The 19,477-nt window shown below is 34.6% G+C and overlaps 1 protein-coding gene across 1 annotated transcript in view; it reads left to right on the top strand.

Annotated features, from left to right (window-relative positions):
- Window positions 1-19,477, top strand: part of LOC141331836 (probable E3 ubiquitin-protein ligase HECTD4) — a 112,914-nt gene that overhangs the window by 72,757 nt on the left and 20,680 nt on the right. Inside the window, exons 42-57 of the mRNA XM_073836872.1 lie at window positions 1,787-1,951; window positions 3,062-3,231; window positions 3,349-3,464; window positions 5,502-5,605; window positions 5,846-6,007; window positions 7,776-7,924; window positions 8,051-8,130; window positions 8,959-9,122; window positions 10,477-10,714; window positions 12,837-12,973; window positions 13,092-13,218; window positions 14,047-14,184; window positions 14,553-14,689; window positions 16,880-17,040; window positions 17,187-17,368; window positions 18,777-18,982. Coding sequence (XP_073692973.1) covers window positions 1,787-1,951; window positions 3,062-3,231; window positions 3,349-3,464; window positions 5,502-5,605; window positions 5,846-6,007; window positions 7,776-7,924; window positions 8,051-8,130; window positions 8,959-9,122; window positions 10,477-10,714; window positions 12,837-12,973; window positions 13,092-13,218; window positions 14,047-14,184; window positions 14,553-14,689; window positions 16,880-17,040; window positions 17,187-17,368; window positions 18,777-18,982 — 2,436 coding nt within the window. The remainder of the gene's footprint in view (window positions 1-1,786; window positions 1,952-3,061; window positions 3,232-3,348; window positions 3,465-5,501; window positions 5,606-5,845; window positions 6,008-7,775; window positions 7,925-8,050; window positions 8,131-8,958; window positions 9,123-10,476; window positions 10,715-12,836; window positions 12,974-13,091; window positions 13,219-14,046; window positions 14,185-14,552; window positions 14,690-16,879; window positions 17,041-17,186; window positions 17,369-18,776; window positions 18,983-19,477) is intronic.

The raw sequence follows: 19,477 nt of genomic DNA, 5'->3' as shown, positions 1-19,477 counted from the left end.
ATTTTTTTATACACTACCGTTCAAAAGTTTGGGGTCAGTAAGACTTGTAATAGTCTTTAAAGTAGTCCCTTATACTCATCAAGGCTGCATTTATTTGATTAAAAATACAGAAAAAACAGTAATATTGCAAAATGTTTTTACAATATAAAATAATGTTTTTTTATTATTATTTTAACATACTTTAAAATAGAATTTATTCCTGTGATGAAAAGCTGAATTTTTATCAGCTGTTACTCCAGTCTTAAGTGTCACATGATCCTTCAGAAATCATTCTAATATGCTGATTTATTATTAGAATGATCAATGTTGGATAATATCAACAGTTGTGCTGCCAAATATTTTTTGGAACCTGATATATATATATATATATATATATATATATATATATATATATATATATATATATATATATAAAACAATGTAAATTATTTATTATTAACTTTTAATAATTTTTTAATTATTAACTTAATACATCCTTGGTGAATAAAAGTATTAATTTCTTAAAAAAAATAAAAAAAATAAAAATAAAAATGTACTGACCCCAAACTTTTGAACGGTAGTATATATATATTGCAAGATACTTTTTTTCCCCCACGTGAGTCAGTCCGCATCAGTTGTGCTCTTTAACCAATCAGATGTGACCTCGCCATTTCAACCAATCATAACCCGCCAGGAGCGCAGCCTAAATCCTGTTTACATGAAATAAACCTGCTTCAGAGCAGGTTTAAGCTTGCGCACCTGTTGCTATGACAGCAAGTCCCGGATGAGCTTCGAAGAACCGAGCGATCCAAGATCACGCAAAATCGTCAACAATCAAATCCAGCTAACTGAGTTAGCGAGGTACGAAGAATGAGCCCCTGGTCCCACAAAATTGTTGCTTTTCCAGCATTTTTGTGTATTTGAACCTTTTCCAACAATGACTGTATGATTTTGAGATGCATCTTTTCACACTGAGGACAACTGAGGGACTCATATGCAACTATTACAGAAGGTTCAAACACTCACTGATGCTCCAGAAGAAAAAAACATGCATTAAGAGCCGGGGGGCGAAAATTTTTGAATTTAAAGATCAGGGTAAATTGAACTTATTTTGTCTTCTGGGAAACATGTAAGTAACTAAGGACAGCGCTAAATGAAAAAAATGTGCACATCTCCATTCCGTTCAAAAGTTTTCACCCCCAGCTCTTAATGCGTAGTTTTTACTTCTGGAGCATCAGTGAGTGTTTGAACCTTCTGTAATAGTTGCATATGAGTCCCTCAGTGTGAAAAGATGGATCTCAAAATCATGCAGTCATTGCTGGAAAGGGTTCAAATACACAAAAATGCTGGAAAACCAAAGAATTTGTGGGACCTGAAGGAAGTTTCTGAAGAACAGCAGACAGTTTAACTGTTCAGGACAAACAAGGGACTCATGAACAACTATCACTAAACAAAAAACACAGCTGTGGATCATTCAGGTAACAGCACAGTATTAAGAATCAAGGGGATGTACATTTTTTTTATATATAAATTCAAGTAGTATTTTCTCTTGTGGACTATATGTAAACATCTCTTATGTGATTGTCTCATTTTCAGGTCAGTACTAAATAAAAAATACCATGCATTTTGTATGATCCCTCTTATTTTCGTAAAATAATAACATTTTGCAGATTCTGAAAGGGGGGTGTAAACTTTTGACCTCAACTGTAAATACACAGTGTTTAGCAGATGACTAACATTTTTTAGCAGTTGTTCACATGACTAGTGTCTTGTTGAAGTATTTGTCTGTGTGTGTTCTTGTTGGCAGGTGGTGGGTAAAGGTGTGCTGGACAGTGTTGGGGTCGTCATTTCCATTAATGAGCAGGAGGGAATCGCCACGGTCAAGTTTCCTTCCTGCGAGTACCGGCGCACAAGCAAAGCGTCTGATATCCTCACCGTACCCATATCCCGCCTCTGCACTCCTCGCTCTGAGGTAATCACCTCTTACATGTCTGTAACTGTGGAGAATATAATTTATTTAGCATTGCTTTTGACTTTTGCATTGGATTATTTTTTTTCTGTCACTGTTTCATTGCCTAGCATTATCTACTTCATCCTCTTCAACTATGACATTGATTAATACATTTTTACTCATTATGCATACCTGTCATTCCCTTGTGAAAATTAAGTACACTTTAGCATAAAAAACAATTATTACAGAAATATTAAACTTTAAAAAATATACTTACTATAAGTGCAATCTGAATGCAGTGTTTTCAGACATTCAAGTGCCTGTTAATTGCAATGAAATGAAAATGTATTCTTTTTTTCTTTTCCTTAATTTCTGTTAAATTTTTATTAAACTCAATTAGACTGTTTTTGACTCACTGAAGTACATATGTAATTTCATAATTTGCTTTAAAATATGGTTAAAGTGTTACTGCTGAACAATCATTTATGGTAAACTTAAATATGCTGTAATGGCATTTCTATTAATGTGCATGTGCTTCATGTTAGCCAGCACATCAAAATAAAAATAACTACTTTAAATCATGACAAGATTTTTTAAAACATCATTTTAGGATAAAAGTTTTACTTTAAAAGCACATTTTCAATTATTACAACACAGTGCAGTTTTTAAAAGTGTACTTAAGTGTGATAAGAATCACATGAACATATACTAAAATAGAAAATTAAATAGAAAACTTAAACGGGTTTTAGTAATTTTAGCACTTCAGTTTAAACTTCTTTTATTATAATTAGATGGCAAGGCAACATTTTTAATTTTGACTCAAGTTCAGGTTTTTATAATTGATTTAATTTCAACTTTATTTCAATGAACACTTTTTAGATAAATGTATTTTAAATATATTTAGCTTTATTTAGACGTTTTTAAAAGTGTTTTAACAACCCACTGTTTACTTACCATTGAAGTAACTAAAGTACTATAAGAAATAAATGCAAGCTTTGAATTGTACCACTTTCAGATATAAATAAACTTGCATTTGCCCATGAACTTAAGCGATGCCACCTTGCTGGTTTGTGAAGCAGCTCAGATATGTGCTGTCTTGTTTCTCACATAGCTCTGTGTGTTTGTCGCCAGGCTCTGCCGCTGCATAAGCTCTCCATCACAGAGAAGGTTGTTCAGGCCGTGCAGTCCATGCTGCTGCCGCAGGAGGGCAGTCTGTCCATCCACACGTCCCTGCCGGCGTCTGGAGACGGATGCAGTCCTGTGATGGCTGTGGTGCGTCTTCTGGCCGAGATCAGAACCAGGTCAGACCCAGAACATGGAAGTCGAATAGTAAACTGTGACACTTCTTGTTTGTGCATTATTGTACAGTACTGTTTTTCGGATATGGGATGTTTATTCTGCGTGTTGGACTCTGTCAGAGCGTGTTTGGTGATGGCGCAGCTGCTGGAGGACAGCTCGTTTTGTGAGGAGTTTATTCAGCAGTGTCCAGCAGCAGTGGAGGTGCTCAACCTCATCGCTCAGGAGTGCAGTCCTGGTGAGTGCCGACACTAATGTGATGTGAACCTGAATGCAACATCAATGCAATTACTTATTTATTTTTGTGCATGCAAAAACAGTCACCATAATGGTAAAATAAAATTTTATATAAAATAAAATTTCATGTAAATTATTTTTTTTTAATACAGTTAATATAATTTATATAAAAGTTTTATAAAATATAAATTATTTATATTTTCATAATGGTAAAATAATAATAGAATCTTTATTTTTATTGCATGAAACACTTTTTTTTTTTTTTTTACAACTCTGTTTATTCTTCCTAATTGTAAAACAATAGATTAACTAACAGAGCAAACCTTGTTGGTTCTTGAGCATCAAGCATTTGCCATTTTTGATGTGCTCTATGTATATGTGTTGATCAATGTTTATATGGGAATAAAAGCCTAAATTAAATCTGTTCAGTGATCTAAAACTAAAACAATCAATAAAGCTAAAAATCAAATGAAATGTAAGTACTAGATGAAAAACGTAATAAAAAACAAACAAAACAAATACAAATTAGAAAAGTAACTTAAAATAAGTTTAAGTTGTAAGAGTACTAAAATTATTAAAAATAAAACTGAAATAAAGTAAGTAAAGCTAAATAGAAACAGAAAAAAAAAAACGAATTACTAAAACTGAAAGCCGAAAATTTTAAAATAAGAGCTAATTCAAAATATTATTAAATACTTGTAATAATATATGGGTAATAATAAAATAACACTCACAACAGTGCAGTGTTGTTTTCGTCAACGATGACGATGACAAAATCATTTCGTTGACGCCACTTTTTTTCATGACGATAACGAGACGATGACGAGATAAAAATGGCTCGTTGATGACTAAAACATGACGAGACGTGTGTGAGTTTTCGTTGACGAGACGAGAATAGACGAAAATGTTAGTGGGTGGTCCGTCAGACGTTTAAAATGCATGAAATTTCTGCTTATTTTGCATGCCAATTAAAACCTAAAAAGTATCTGCCGCTATGGCAAGCTGTTTTAACATTAAATACTATTTGCCATACTAGTGTGGCAAGCCGTTTTAGCATTCTATCCATGTTTGGTTACGCCCACCACCTGGTGTGCAGCGCATAACGTGCTCAACACGTCACATTGTTGGCACTCAGACAGACAGACGATTAACCATGATGGCGGCAGTTTGCACATTATTTCAAATATATGTCTTTTATGTCTAAAACCATTCCTTCATTATTGTAATTATTGGTGAAAATAGTCGATCCGGAAGCTCACATTGTGTTGAACTATAGATCTGCTATTTTCAGAACTTATAAGTGACACTACCCAACAGCAAAATACTTACTGACCTACATTAATTTGTTAAAAGACTACTTTTCCCCCTTTTTTTGACTAAAACTAGACTAAAACCTTTTTGACTTTTCGTCGACTAAAATTGGACTAAAACCTTTTTGACTTTTCGTCGACTAAAATTGGACTAAAACTATCACATATAGAAGTGACTAAAATTTGACTAAAACTAATAAGCATTTTAGTCCAAAAGACTAAGACTAAATCTAAGATGGTTGTCAAAAACAACACTGCAACAGTGTTTCCTTATTTTGTTAGCAAATTATTAATGTTTGTGAAAAATAGAAATGTTGCCCTAACTGAAATGAAATCAGTTAAAATACTGAAATTCAGAACTGAAAATAAAAAAAAATGTTTTTTTTTTTTTAAATAAAATAATCAGTAATTTTTAGCCAATTACTAAAACCTAAGCAAAAATTTAAAGGAAAACTGTAATTAAATATATATTCAAACATATCTGAAAAATATATTCAAAATATAATGGATAGAGAAAAATGATAAGAATATTAAAAATATCTCCATTTGTGTTGTAAAGATAAACAAAAGTCTTATTAATCTTGCGTGACATAAACAGGTTTTGTAGAATGTCCAAACTGCTTTTTAAAGCAAAAAAGTAGCTATAATTGATACAGTATATATAATCCAGGTCTGATACGTTCATGTAGTGAATTTATAAGCATCACTGGTTGTGTGTGTGTTTGCAGGAGAGCGTTTAGTGATGGTTGAGGCTCAGTGTGAGAGGGTTCGGATGCTGTATCGCGACTGTGCTCGTCCTCCACCTCCTCCAGTACAAACCGATCAACGACAGGTGAGATGAGCCTCATCACTGCTTTATTTAATCTGATTGAAAGGAGTGTTTTGTTGTTGTTTTTTTATATTATCATATCTACTACCCTTGATATTCCTGTTTGCCATATATGGGCTGCTCAGTAAACACATAGAATGACTGGCAGACATAAAGCCTTCTGATTGGCTGAACAAATACTCTGACCAGAGTTGGTAATAATACCTTGCTTACTAAATGCTGAACATCTTCCTGTCTCCTCAGCCTAAGGAAATCACGTGGTGCCCATCGCGTGTCTTCCCTCCGGTTCGCGCCTGCATGTTCTCATCACGTTTGACCTCTGTGACCTTTCTGGCCGATCCAAGCGCGGGTGGAGGCCTTCCAAGAGGAACGTTCATCTACGCCACTTCACCTGTGCCTGTCCAGGTAAATAGAGGCGGTCTATCAGGGCTCTACAGTAAAAAATATTTAGGAGCATATTTGTGTTTCCCCTGAGGGGAAGAGATTGATTGTGCAATGTAGAGAGCTTCATTGATTATAATGGAACTTTGTGAGATTGCGATGATCAAGATGAGTGATGGTTTGTAGGGGGGATTGTAAATAACACAACAAGTTAATATTAAGTGACTTACATTGTCTGACTATAACACTATGCCTGATTTTCCGCTATTTCGTCATCAAAAATTTTCTGAAATGCGGCAACTGAGCTGCTGCACATCTCAATCAAACACAGCGGTGTTTTGTTTATGAATGAACATGCGTTTTCAAACTAATCTAGCGAGTCAATGATTCAATTTCCCATTCATAAAGACAGTCACTCGCTTTATTCCTGAATGAATCAGCTATTTGAATGAATCAAATGAATCAATGATTCAGTAATTAAATTAGTGGCTTGTCGCCACATACTGGCAGATCTTGTCTCATTTTTAAAGTATGTTTTCAGTTATTTAAATCATTTAATATTTTTGTATTCAAAATTGTATACTTAAAACATTAATTTCAACATAATTTTTTGAATTTGATTGCACTCCTGCCATCTCTGAGCCTCATTAAACATATGAAAATACACCTACAAACCACTTTTGTGGTACAAATACATTTTGTTAATACTGATTTCATTTGATTGGTAACTTACTCTTATTCTTCTTGTTCTTATTTTGTTGTTTCAGTTTAAAAAATTGTAAAAAAGCTTAACAAATTCTTGAACATAAACATAAAAGATGACATACTTTTAATAAAGTTGCCAAAAATGCCATTACAAAGGTAAAAACTCCCCTGTACAAAATCCCCCTGTAAATCACTTTAAGGAGTCAGATATCAAAGACAAATTTTTGATCAGATTTTTTGATTATTGTTCCTGAAATTTTGACTGTGCTCCTAATTTTTTTCAATTCTCCTAAAAAGAAAAGTAAGCGTCGAGCTCTGTCTATGGCACTTTTTTTTTTTTAAAGAATTTAAGACTTTTGTTTAATAACATTCAATTCTATTTTAAATTTGTAGAACTTAGGTTTTATTTGTATCATATTTTCTAGTTTCATTTTAAATTTAGTAAACATTTGAGTGATTTTGCTATGTTTTTTGTCTTTTTTATGTCTGTATAGTTTTTATTACATTTTAGTTTTGTTCTTTATTTAGCTCCAGTTATTTTAATACTTCAGCTTAAACTAAATGAAAATCTTATGTGTTGTTTTTATTTCAGCTAATGTTTATTTCATTTAAAGTAGTTTTTATGGTTTTATTTTTAGTACACATTAATAACCCCGCCAAGGATGCATTATATTGATCAAAAGTGACAGTTAAGACATGTATAATGTTAGAAAATATTTATTTTTCATGCAAATGTTGTTCTTTTGAACGTTCTATACACGTTTTTCCTCGAAAATATGCAAAGCACAACTGTTATAAACAATGAGTAATGTTTTTGAGCAGCAAATCAGTATATTAGAATGATTTCTGAAGGATCATGTGACACTGAAGACTGCAGGAATGATGCAAAAAAAATTCAGCTTTGATCTCAGGAATAAATTACATTATAACAAATATTCAAATAGAGAACCGTTATTGTAAACAGTAATAATATTTCACTATTTTACAGTTTTACTGTTTTGTAGATTAAATAAATGCAGCCTGAAACCTTAACAATTTCAAACTTTTGAAAATTTTGAACAAACCTCAAACTCTTTCTGGTTTCCAGGCTCCTTCCTTCTACTGGGAGATCGAGATAGTTTCTTTCGGAGACTCAGAGGATGACAGCGGCCCCATAGTGTCCTTTGGTTTCTCCCCGGAGGCCGAGAAGCGAGACGGCGCCTGGACCAGTCCTGTCGGCACCTGTCTATTCCACAAGTACTGACCCGCTCGGTTTAATACGTTCACTTGACTATCAACCTGTTCTTTCTGTTCCTCTCTGCTTCCCATCCTAACTCTTTTCTTTTTATGTGTCGTCCTTGTTGTTGTTTCTCTCCCGCTCAGTAATGGCAGGGCTGTACACTATAATGGCTCCAGTTTGCTGCAGTGGAAAAGCGTGAGACTAGACGTGGCTCTACTTCCCGGTGAGATAGGACCAACTTTATTCATTCAGACATCAATTACAAAGAAAATGTTGTTCTTCAAGCCGACTGCTCTTAAAAGCACAGTTAAAGGCTTAGTTCTTTTCAGCAGCAGCTTGTTGCCTATTCTATTCTTTAACTTCTGTAACTAACACTTTCTGTTTGATCTTATTATGCTCTCTAATGGCTCTTATATTATTAAGTCTTAAAACTGAAAGTGTTGTATAATGAGCTGAAATTAAGTGATAAGACTGTGTAGACGCATAACAGTTATTGATTAATAATTGCCTCTAATTTACTTCATCTGCATTTTGTCTTGTTTTCCATTACAAATGTCTAAACATTATTAAATCAAGATGTAGCAAAATTAGAAATTAAGTCTTATTTTCAAAATTAAAAAAGTGTTAAATCAAATAAATAATATACAAAATTAAGAGAGACAGTATTAACATTGACTAAGTTTATGTAGAAAAAAAATTGAATTAAGTTTATATTTTTTTGCACCATTGACAGATGTTTTTTTTTTCTTACTTTTCAGAAAAGTCTCAGTATTTTATGCCATTTTGCTTCTCAAATAAATGTCGTGAAGTAAAAGCCAAAGAAATGCAAACTAGAAATTTAAAAAGAAAATAAACCAACATTAGTATTTCATCACAACAAACTAATACTAAAAACTAATAATAAAAAACTGACAAATATTCAATAGAATAAGGAAAGTTTCTGGTTTTGGTTACTTACAATGACTTACAAAGTTGAATGCATATTTTTTTCTTCATGCGTGTGAATGCAGAATTGTGCCCTAATGATGGTTTGTGTTGTGTTTTGACACAGGTGATGTTGCAGGCATCGGTTGGGAGCGTTTGGAAGGCACTCCTCCTCCACCGGGTCAGCCTCCTAAAGGAAGAGTTTACTTCACGTACTGCGGGCAGCGTCTCGCTCCTTATCTGGAGGACGTGGCCGGAGGCATGTGGCCTGTAGTCCACATTCAAAAGAAGGTTTGCATACAATTAATGCATAATAAGGTTTATACTGGTTTCAGTCCAGTTATAGGTTATAATGGATATGCTTTAGAGGGAAAAAAAGTCCCTGAAAGTGGTGTTGCTGAAAATGATATTAAGGATATGTTGTTGTCATTGTTATACTAATATTATTTGTATACTCTTACAGTGTTTATTAATACTTTGAGCTATCTTTTAATGCCTTATTAGATTTGCTGGTTTTAACCCTGTGAGAAATCTTTTTTTTTATTCAGATTTTAAATTGAGTTAAATTTTAGAGTTTTTAGTGAAAATAAATTGTAAAAACCTAATACACTGCAGAAAAAGGTGTATCTTACTTAGTATTTTTGTCTTGTTTCTAGTCAAAATATCAAAAAAAAAATTTAATTAAGATGCATTTACTAGATAAGCAAAATGACAAAAGATATTTAGTCTTGTTTCCAGGGAGAAAAAAACTAAACAATCTGTAAAATTATCTGCCAGTGGGGTAAGTAAAATATCCTTAAACCAAGAGTATTTTACATACCCCAGTGGTAGATAATTTTACTGATTTTAAGCAAACTGCACTTAATTTTGTTTTGTTTTTTCCCCGTTTCCAGGAGGAAAAAACTACATTAAATACATTTTGCTTAAAACAAAGCCAACATATCTAATGTCCCATTTGCTTATCTAAATAGATGTAAATATATCTTACTTTAAGATTTTTTTTTTTTTTAGATATTTTTGACTGAAAGCGAGACCAGTATATAAGTGTATAATTTAGTCATAATTTTTTTCACCATAAAAATATCCCCAGAAACTGGCATGGTGTTACATTTTTATTTTTTACATTTTTAGTTTTCATTTTAATTTTAATAATGCACTTTTTTTATTTGCTTTTTGCTTATTTCAGCTTTGAGTAATTTTACTTTTAGTACTTAAATTGATTTCAGATTTCAAGTTTTTTTAATTTAACTCAAAGATTCAGACTCATTTATTTATTTTAATTTGTCTGTTATACCCAATACAACTAATAAATAAAAAGGAAAGATTATAAATTAGATGGAAAATGAAATATGGAGCTATGGATGTTAAAGAGACAGAAAAGTGAAATGGACAAACAAATGTGATAATGCAGAGTGTAAATAAAGAATGAAAGGCATTTGGTAGGATATAAAGCATTATAATTATTATGAATCATAATTAATTTTCTATAAATTTTTCTTGATTCTTCAGTTTTGTGAAATTCAGTGACATTTTTAAACAACCAAAAATGTGCTTTTGTAATTGCTATGGGTCCATGTCTTTTAATTATACACTGGTTCTTGCTGTATAAATATCTAAATTGTTTCTTCTGATTCTGTTTTTTCAGAATACGAAGATTCACGCAAACTTTGGCTGCCGGTTGTTTGCATTCGCAGAGGGACAGGCTCACCGAAACGCTGCCGATCTCTGCATGGACCTCTCAGAGGAGATCAGCGCCAACTTCGAGGCTCTGCCTTTTGCCATGGCCTCCGACAGCGACAACGATGCCGGCACCAGCGTGGCGTCTGACTCTGGTTCTCACGGTCCCCCTTGTCGCATCGCCGCGGTCGTCACAGCACAGCAACGTCAGTGTCACAATAATATTGGCCAGCACAACTGTTTTCAACATTGATAATAATTAGTAATGTTTCTTGAGCAGCAAATCTGCATATTAGAACAATTTCTGAAGGAGCATGGGATGCTAAAGACTTGAGTAATGATGCTGAAAATTCAGCTTTGATCACAATTACATTTTCCAATATATCCACATAGAAACAATTATTTTAAATTGACCATATGCACGGATTACTTCCTTGTTTTAGACAAGCCAGCTCAGTCATTTCTGGTCAACTGTACTGTACCATAATAGGAGTCTACTTTGCTCGTAATCTCTACATAATCCATTCACAATCGAACAGAAGTTTTGTTTGTCTAAGAGGACCCAAACATCCATGTATACCGTTTCAAGAACGACAAACGCAAGTTTACAAATCGGCTAAATATTGCTGCGATTGACAGTAATAACCGCGCGAAACATCTGACAAGCCGATGTCAAAAAAAGAGCTGTGCATTCAATGATTCAGACTAAATTCAGAGTAACGAAACTACAGCAGTAACAAGTTTGTGTTGTTAAATATAGGCTATTCAATAGCTTTTAGAGTTCAAGATAAAGCTTAAAAGATGTAGTTATTAAATTATATCAAATATTTCAAATTCATATCGATTCATATTGAGTGCATTATTTAATTCTTCTACCATTAATATTGAACTTATTTAATTTGTAGTGAACTATATATAAGTATTTAAATAATTCACTCTATAGGCTGTTTGTGTCTGAGCTTATTTATTTATTTATTTTAATGACTTTACTGTATACTTCAGTGCAGTAAAAGTACTACAATTTATTACACTAGTAATTCTATAATAAATCGAAAAGCAAGACGTCTTGAAAAAACTAGGGAGTTGAAATGGCAGCTGCAGCCAATGATTGATCCTCTGCTGCCATCTGCTGGTTATATGGGTCATTTCATCTCATTTTCATCTTAAAAAGATATTGTTTTCCGTGAAAAGACATTTTTTTTCTATGTCGTCTTTATGAATGAAAAGTGAATCTTTGAAGTTAATTTTATTGCACAGCTGTAGACTTGAAAAATAATAAAGGCTTAAAAATTTTATCTCTCGTAATACAGAATAAAATGAATTATCTGACTTAAAGGATTAGTTCACTTTCATAACAACAATGCACAGATAATGTACTCAACCCATTGTCATCCAAGATGTTCATGTCTTTATTTTCTCAGTCATAAAGAAATTTATTTATTTTTTTTTTTTTTTGAGGAAAGCATTTCAGGATTTCTCTCTTTATAATGGATATGGATGGCGCCCTGAAGTTTGAACTTCTGAAATAAAGTTTAAATGCAGCTTCAAAAGGCTCTAAACGATCCCAGCCGAGGAGGAAGGGTCTTATCTAGCGAAATGATCAGTTATTTTTGAAGCAAATTGACAATTTATATACTTTCTAACCTCAAATGCTCGTCTTGGCTCATCTCTGTGCAGCTCATGCGAAGTATTTGTGATTGGGGTAAATACAGTTAGGGTACATCTAAAAACTCCCGTCTCGTTTTCTTCCCTAACTTCAAAATCGCCTTAGATCGCTGCAAAAGTACCGACATAGTGTTTACAAAGTGAACATGCAAAGAAACTCAAACGCCCTTTACAAAAAAAAGGTAAAAACAGCATTATAGGACGATTTTGACATTGAAGACATAAACGAGATGGGAGTTTTTAGACATACCCTAACTGCATTGACCCGGTTTCTGCTGACTATACATTCACTGCGCAGAGACGAGACAAGACGAGCATTTGAGGTTAAAAAGTAAATAAATTTGTCAATTTGTTTCGAAAAATAACCGATCGTTTCGCCAGATAAGACCCTTCTTCCTCGGCTGGGATCGTTTAGAGCCGTTTGAAGCTGCTTTTAAACTGCATTTCGGAAGTTCAAACTTCGGGGCGCCATCCATATCCATTATAAAGAGAGAAATCCTGAAAAGTTTTCCTCAAAAAAACAATTTCTTTACGACTGAGGAAAGAAAGACATGAACATCTTGGATGACAAGTGAACTAATCCTTTAATCTGTAAGGCAGATGTCATTTAAATTGAATGCATTTGGTTTAAACTTTCTTCTTATCGTTGTATTTCATTCACAGAGTACAATAGTGATGCCTCTTGTCACTATAAGGTGGAACTGAGTTATGAGAATCTGGTCCTCTCAGGGCCGAACGCTCATCCGCCACCGATTGCTGATGATGAGAGTGATGATGAAGACGATGAAGACATTCCTAGGGTATGAAGAGCTCATAACTATGCCCTTAACTTCCTCAGAACTCATTTACACACATTGTACACAGTGACACAGAACAGAAAATGTGTTTCATCAGTTTCTTTCTCTTCTCTTTGTAAAGGAGGATCATTACGCTTTGCTGGTGAAAGCGTGGGAAACCAAAGTTTTTCCAACCATTCGCCGTCGTTTCAGAAATGAGGCAGAGAGAAAGTCCGGCCTGGATCAGATCAAAGGAGCCCTTCAGCTGGGTAGATGAACGCTCGTTTCTGTTTTATTTTGCAGTGGCTAAGGGTACTTTAGCATACCTTTAAAAAAAGAATACCTTTTATGTACTTAAAAGAATATACTTAAGTGTGAACTGATTGCACTGATTCTAGACACTTCATTTCAGCTTAATTGCAGTTAAATGACAGTGTAGTTATCTTAACTTTAGAGTAATATGTAATTTCATAATTACTAGGGATGCACGATATTATGGGACTGATATCGAAATCGGCCGATAATGACTTTAAGTAAATATTGGCATCGATAAAATCTAATATCTTACATCCCTAATAATTTGAAATATGGTTAAAAAAACCGCTGAATGTACTGACATGCGTTTATGTTAAACTAACAAATTCTTTAAGATCCTTTCTATTAAAACTTGTGTGCCATGTGTTTGGAAGTAATTTTTGCAATGTTGTAGTTTCAGTTTAGTGCATATGAAAGAATGAAAAAAATCGAATCAAGTACTTTACATGTGCATTGGTATGTTAGTCAACACAGCAAAATAAGTGTACTTCTTTAAAACAAAGGACAAAGGATTTTTTAAAACAATGATATAAAATGTACTTTAAAGTGCGCTTTTTAAAAGTGTACTTAAGTGTGTTAAAAACAGTCATGAAATGTCTCTCTTTAGGTCACTTAAGTGCCTTTATTTGATTAATATTATCATATTATCAATATTATCATCTGCAAGTACAGTTTATTTTTTTATTTAAAGATTAGACAATAACAGAAAGTGCACATTCAGTACATTTAAGCACAAGTTTTCTTCATGTGTCTAATATGAATAATGCTGTAATGTCTGGCAGGAATGGTGGATATCGCTCGTCAGACTGTTGAGTTCCTGTATGAAGAGAATGGAGGTATTCCTCGTGACCTCTACCTCCCAACCATCGAGGACATCAAAGATGAAGCTAATAAGTTCACCATCGACAAAGTCCGCAAAGGTCTGTGTGAAAGCACGTTTTATGTATTGTTTTACACATTGGCACTCACGCTTTTCATAATTTTCAGTCATTATTTGTAAATAACTTTTAAATAAATTTGTAATTCAGCATTCAATTACTATGTATGTGCGCTGAGACTTAGCTGACAGCAAATGTTTACACATTGAAGGCTTTATTCAGTGTCTTATTAAAATATTTTGTAGTTGCATTTCCAACTACAGAAACTGCTTTACTAAGAACATGACAGAAAGCAGTAGCAAGCATGTCAAATTACTGCCATTGCAACAATATTGCTGTTAAACCAGCCCATTAGGAAAAGAGCTATGTTTCTGCTACAGTATCAGGTTAACAGTCTGTTTTTCTCTCAGGTTTGACAGTGGGCATCCGCTGTCCAGAGGGAAACAACACCAGTAGCAGCACAGGCAGCACAGCCCTACCGAAGTTTGCCATCCGGGGCATGCTGAAGACTTTCAGCCTGCATGGAGTCGTGCTTGATGTAGACTCTGTGAGTGTCATATATGGGTTTCCAAATTAGTCTGTTTAACAGAGAAAAAAAAACTTTTTTGCACACAAAAAAGCCTTTTGATCTGATGTATAAATACTTAAAAACATTTAAAACATTTTAAACAATATGTGACCATGGACCACAAAACCTGTTATAAGTTGCACGGGTTATATTTGTAGTAGGGCTGTCAAAAATAACGCATTAACGGCGTTAATTATTTTGTTGTTGTTAATTACGTCAAATTTTTTAACGCATTTCACGCATGCGCAGTGTGACGAATTATTTGTCAGTATTGGGGAGCTAGAGGCGAGATGGAGCAAGGTGAGCCTATGGACGGATTCAAATATAAAAAGAATGATGATGGTAGCCTACAGTTAACAAGTACAAGCCTGGGCGACAGCCCCTCTGCAACTGGAGTGGTTATAGCCAAGCTTAGGCCCGGTTCTACTGGGGTAGACGGTGCTATATAGCCTACCCTCAAACGAAAGCAAAGCAATTGAAGATCTGACAAACAATCCAGCGTTGTTCATCTCCTGACTAAGTGTAGACACGATGTAAATAATATATTCATTGTGTAGTTTAGAAAGCTTTATTGATTATAACGGAACGTTGTGAGATCTCTATGAACTAGATTTGTGACGCTTTTAGTGATAATAAAGGGAGCGCGCTTTGCACTTTCCATGCCATAATCCATTCAGAATTTGTATGAAACTTTAGTTTTCCTTATGTTTTGGGAATTACATCTGTACATCGCACAATTACGTTCATTCTCGAAAGAGCGGTGACTGACACAGTGACAGAGTGGAGAGTGGAAGATACATAAAGCCGCTTTGCAGGTCATCGAGGCACCAGCTCAATCATTTCCATTTTTATAGTGGAAGCAATTTCAAATTATCCGTTTTTGCTCACAAAGGAAAAAGTAATAAACCAAAAAACGTTGCAGTGTTTTTATAAAATAAAGAAAACAAAAATGATGCGCTTTCTGTCGTCTGGTTCTTGAACAGGAGTGCTTAACAAAAATAAAGCTAAATGCATGCCTCACAGACATGATAAACATATCTATAGAAAGCTTTAAATTATTACTTAACGAAATAAAACAAATCGGAAACAAAAACTTGTTTGATATGTAATCCTTAACGATACATTTCTCTCTCAAGGCGCGTCCAAAAATGAGATTGCAGGATCTTTGCGACATTGACTCACATTGACTCACATTGAATACACTTTATTAATAAATAATTCAGATATGTCCTTACTCTTTCCCCGACACATTTATTATTTATTTTTGCCGGTATTTTGTGGCAAGTTTCAGCCTACTGCGTGCGATTGAACGCGGATCTCTTCCAGTTGCGCCATCCGAGCCGGATTCGAAAGTAAAAGCGAAAGTCTTGGCTGTTTCCACCAGCGCTACATAATTGATGGATGTCTAAAATATAAAAAATAAGGAGTAGCCTAAAACAGGCCCGATGCGGGCCCTGACATAATATGAAAATATGAAAATTATGTATCTGTGTCCTGTTATTTATATTTTGGTATGCATTTCAGAAAAACAAATGGTTAGGATTCAGGTGTCGTTGCAAATAGTGATTAATCATGATTAATCCACTGAAAAGTCTGATTAATCTGATTAAAAATTTTAATCATTTGACAGCCCTAATTTGTAGCAATAGCCAAAAATACATTATACGGGTCAAAATTATCAGGATAAAAATCATTAGAATATTAAGTAAAGATCATGTTCCATGAAGATATTTTGTACTTTTTATACCATAAATATATCAAAACGTAATTTTTGATTAGTAATATGCATTGCTAAGAACTTCATTTCGACAACTTTAAAGGCGATTTTCTCATTATCACGATTATTTCGATTTTTCTGATTTCTCAGATTTCAGATTTTCAAATAGTTGTATCTGGGCCAAATATTGTCCTATGTTATCCTGTCAATGGAAAGCTTATTTATTCAGCGTTCAAATTTCAAAATTGTCCCTTGTGACTGGTTTTATGGTCCAGGGTCCCATACATAACATAAACGATAAAATATTTTCGCATTCTTTTCACACAATTGAAACAGTCTACACATGTTCTTTGCAGGCTGTGTGATATTCATTACACCCACCAGCCTTTTAGCATTTGTTATGTTCACCAGTTTCAACAAATCTCCAAGTTGACTGATTTGTGTGTATTCAGGCCAATGAGCTGGTGCAGGTGGAGACGTATCTCCGCAGTGAGGGAGTGTTAGTTCGCTACTGGTACCCCATTGAGATGCTGGAGAGGCCGCCGGCAGGATCCCGCAGGGCTGCAGCGAACGGCTTGGTGTCTCTGGACAGCAGCAACATCCAGATTCACCGGTAAGGCATTTATAGACACATTTCTTATTGTAGATTCAAATATGTCAGGGAGAGACTTGTCCTTTTTAAACTCCACGTTTCATTAATGTTCAGTACTGTGTGTGTGTGTGTGTGTGTGTGTGTGTGTGTGTGTGTGTGTGTTTCAGGGAGCTGCTGCGCTGTGAAAGTGCTCTCGCACGTCTGTACTGCCGCATGGCGTTGCTCAACATCTTTGCTCCTAAGAGCCCTCACACATTCACACGTCTCTTCCACATCCCCGCCGTGCGAGACATCACACTTGAGCACCTGCAGCTCTTGTCCAATCAGCTGCTGGCTCCGCCTCTGCCAGGTGATGTCATAGGAATAATTAAGGAACAACTGGTTTGGTCCAGTTTGCAAATGAACATTTTAACAGAACATTTCGCCCCAAAATGAAAATTTGCTGAAACCTCAGGCCATCAAAGATGTAGATGAGTTTGTTTCTTCATCAGATTTGGAGAAATGTGTCATTGCATCACTTGCTCACCAATGGATACTCTGCAGTGAATGGGTGCCGTCAGAATGAGAGTCTAAACAGCTGATAAAAACATCACAGTAATCCACACCACTAAGATAACATCTGAAGTTAAACGCTGTGTTTGTAAGAAACAAATCCGTCAATACATTTTTAACTTTAAAATGTTGCTTCTGTCTAAAATATGAGATCATAATCCATAATAATGCTTCCTCCAGTGAAAAAGTACATCTTCTGTTGTCCTCCTCGATCAAAATTCACCCACATAATTGTTTAGAGCTGTTTTGAACTTGATTTGCCTTGAAAACAGTGCTTGATCTGTGAATATATCTCTCCTGATTCAGAGAAAGCAATGTTATAGACCAATTATAAGTTTGTAAACATTCGGGATGGGCACGCTTGGTTGCAGAAAACCCAGGAGAGATAACCTTTATGGCTAGAGAATTCAACAAATACGGCACAAACTAGTTAGATGTAAAAATATCATATTGGTTAGATGTCATTTTCCAAATGTTCTCCGCTTATTACAAGAGCGTGTCACCCAGCGATAAGCACTGTTATTCAACGAAATTAATGTTAGATAGTGGTCTTATGCTAAATGTTTTATAATTTAGTATTAGGTTTAAATAATATTTCATGCTGTAACAATAGGGCTAATACAATAAGTAGACCTAATGTTTAAATCAAAATTACATCATAGCAGTTTTCATCCATAGTCTGTCCATTTAAACGTCTGTATTAAGCATCAAATGACGTCTATGATGACAGTGTTCTATACAAATGATTTGCATTCTGATTTTGACATCAAAAGGCATTATTTACTCATTTACCTCCACTTGTTACCAGTGTTTTTTTCTGCGAGTTACATAACAGTGATGTCTGCTCTAAATTGGTCTATAGATAGAAGACTTGGTTTGAAGTTAAAAACGTCTCAGTGATGGATTTGTTTCTCACAAACACAGGTTTTTGCTTCACAAGATGGCTATTAATGGACTGGAGTGGTGTGGATTATTGTGATGTTTTTATCCAATGTTTAGACTCTCATTCTGACAGCACCCATTCAATACAGAGGATCAATTTCGCCACGACTGTTCCCATTAAGAAACCAGTTCATCTACATATTGAATGGCTTGAGGGCGGTGTTATTATTATTTTATACGTACTAAGAAAATAAAATCATCAAATGAGTGAAGTGCATTTGTCAGAATAAAGATGTTTATTCATTTCCCTTTCATGTCTGTAGATGGCAGAATCAGTTCAGACTCTATTCTGCTGGCTCAGTCTGTCCTCCACGAGCTGCAGGGCAAGAGCTGCTCCCCGACTGAGCTCTTCTATCAGGGAAACACTCAGACCATTCGTGAGTGGCTGACGGTGGCCATCAGCAGAGCCCTGCATCAGGGCGAGGACAGCCTTCTCGAACTCACTAAACAGATCTGCTGTTTCTTTCAGGTACAAACGCCTGAAACTTTTTGTTTGTTTTCTCAAAATTAATTTTTTCTCCTACACTGAGCCATAAATCTTCACTTCAGTAACACTTACACACACCAAACTTGACATTTTTATTCCAGTCTGTGTCCTGAAAGATTTTACAGAGGCATAAATAATTTGCTTAATTATATACAAAATTTTAAATCTCCCCAAAATTGTGAAAATATATTGTTTTCTATCAGTTCTGTATTTTCTGAATTATGGAGTGACAAAAATGAGATACAATTTGACTCCAATATGACAAGAATTTTAAAACTGACTTCATCCAGTGTTTAGATTTTTGTACTAGAAATGTATGCAAATTAGTGCATATTTAAATAAATAATGCCTCATTTGCATATTAGACCTGACATTTTAGAAAACTTGTGATACAAAAAATGTTTGCAATTATCAATGTAATCAATCAAGTGGGTAAGAAAGGTGATAACTGTTTTTTTTTTTTATTATCTCGCCTTA

The sequence above is a fragment of the Garra rufa genome, chromosome 3 (genome assembly GCF_049309525.1).
Source record: "Garra rufa chromosome 3, GarRuf1.0, whole genome shotgun sequence".
NCBI lineage: Eukaryota > Metazoa > Chordata > Actinopteri > Cypriniformes > Cyprinidae > Garra > Garra rufa.
The sequence above is the reverse complement of the archived record's forward strand: the minus strand, read 5'-3'. Positions and strand labels throughout refer to the sequence as shown.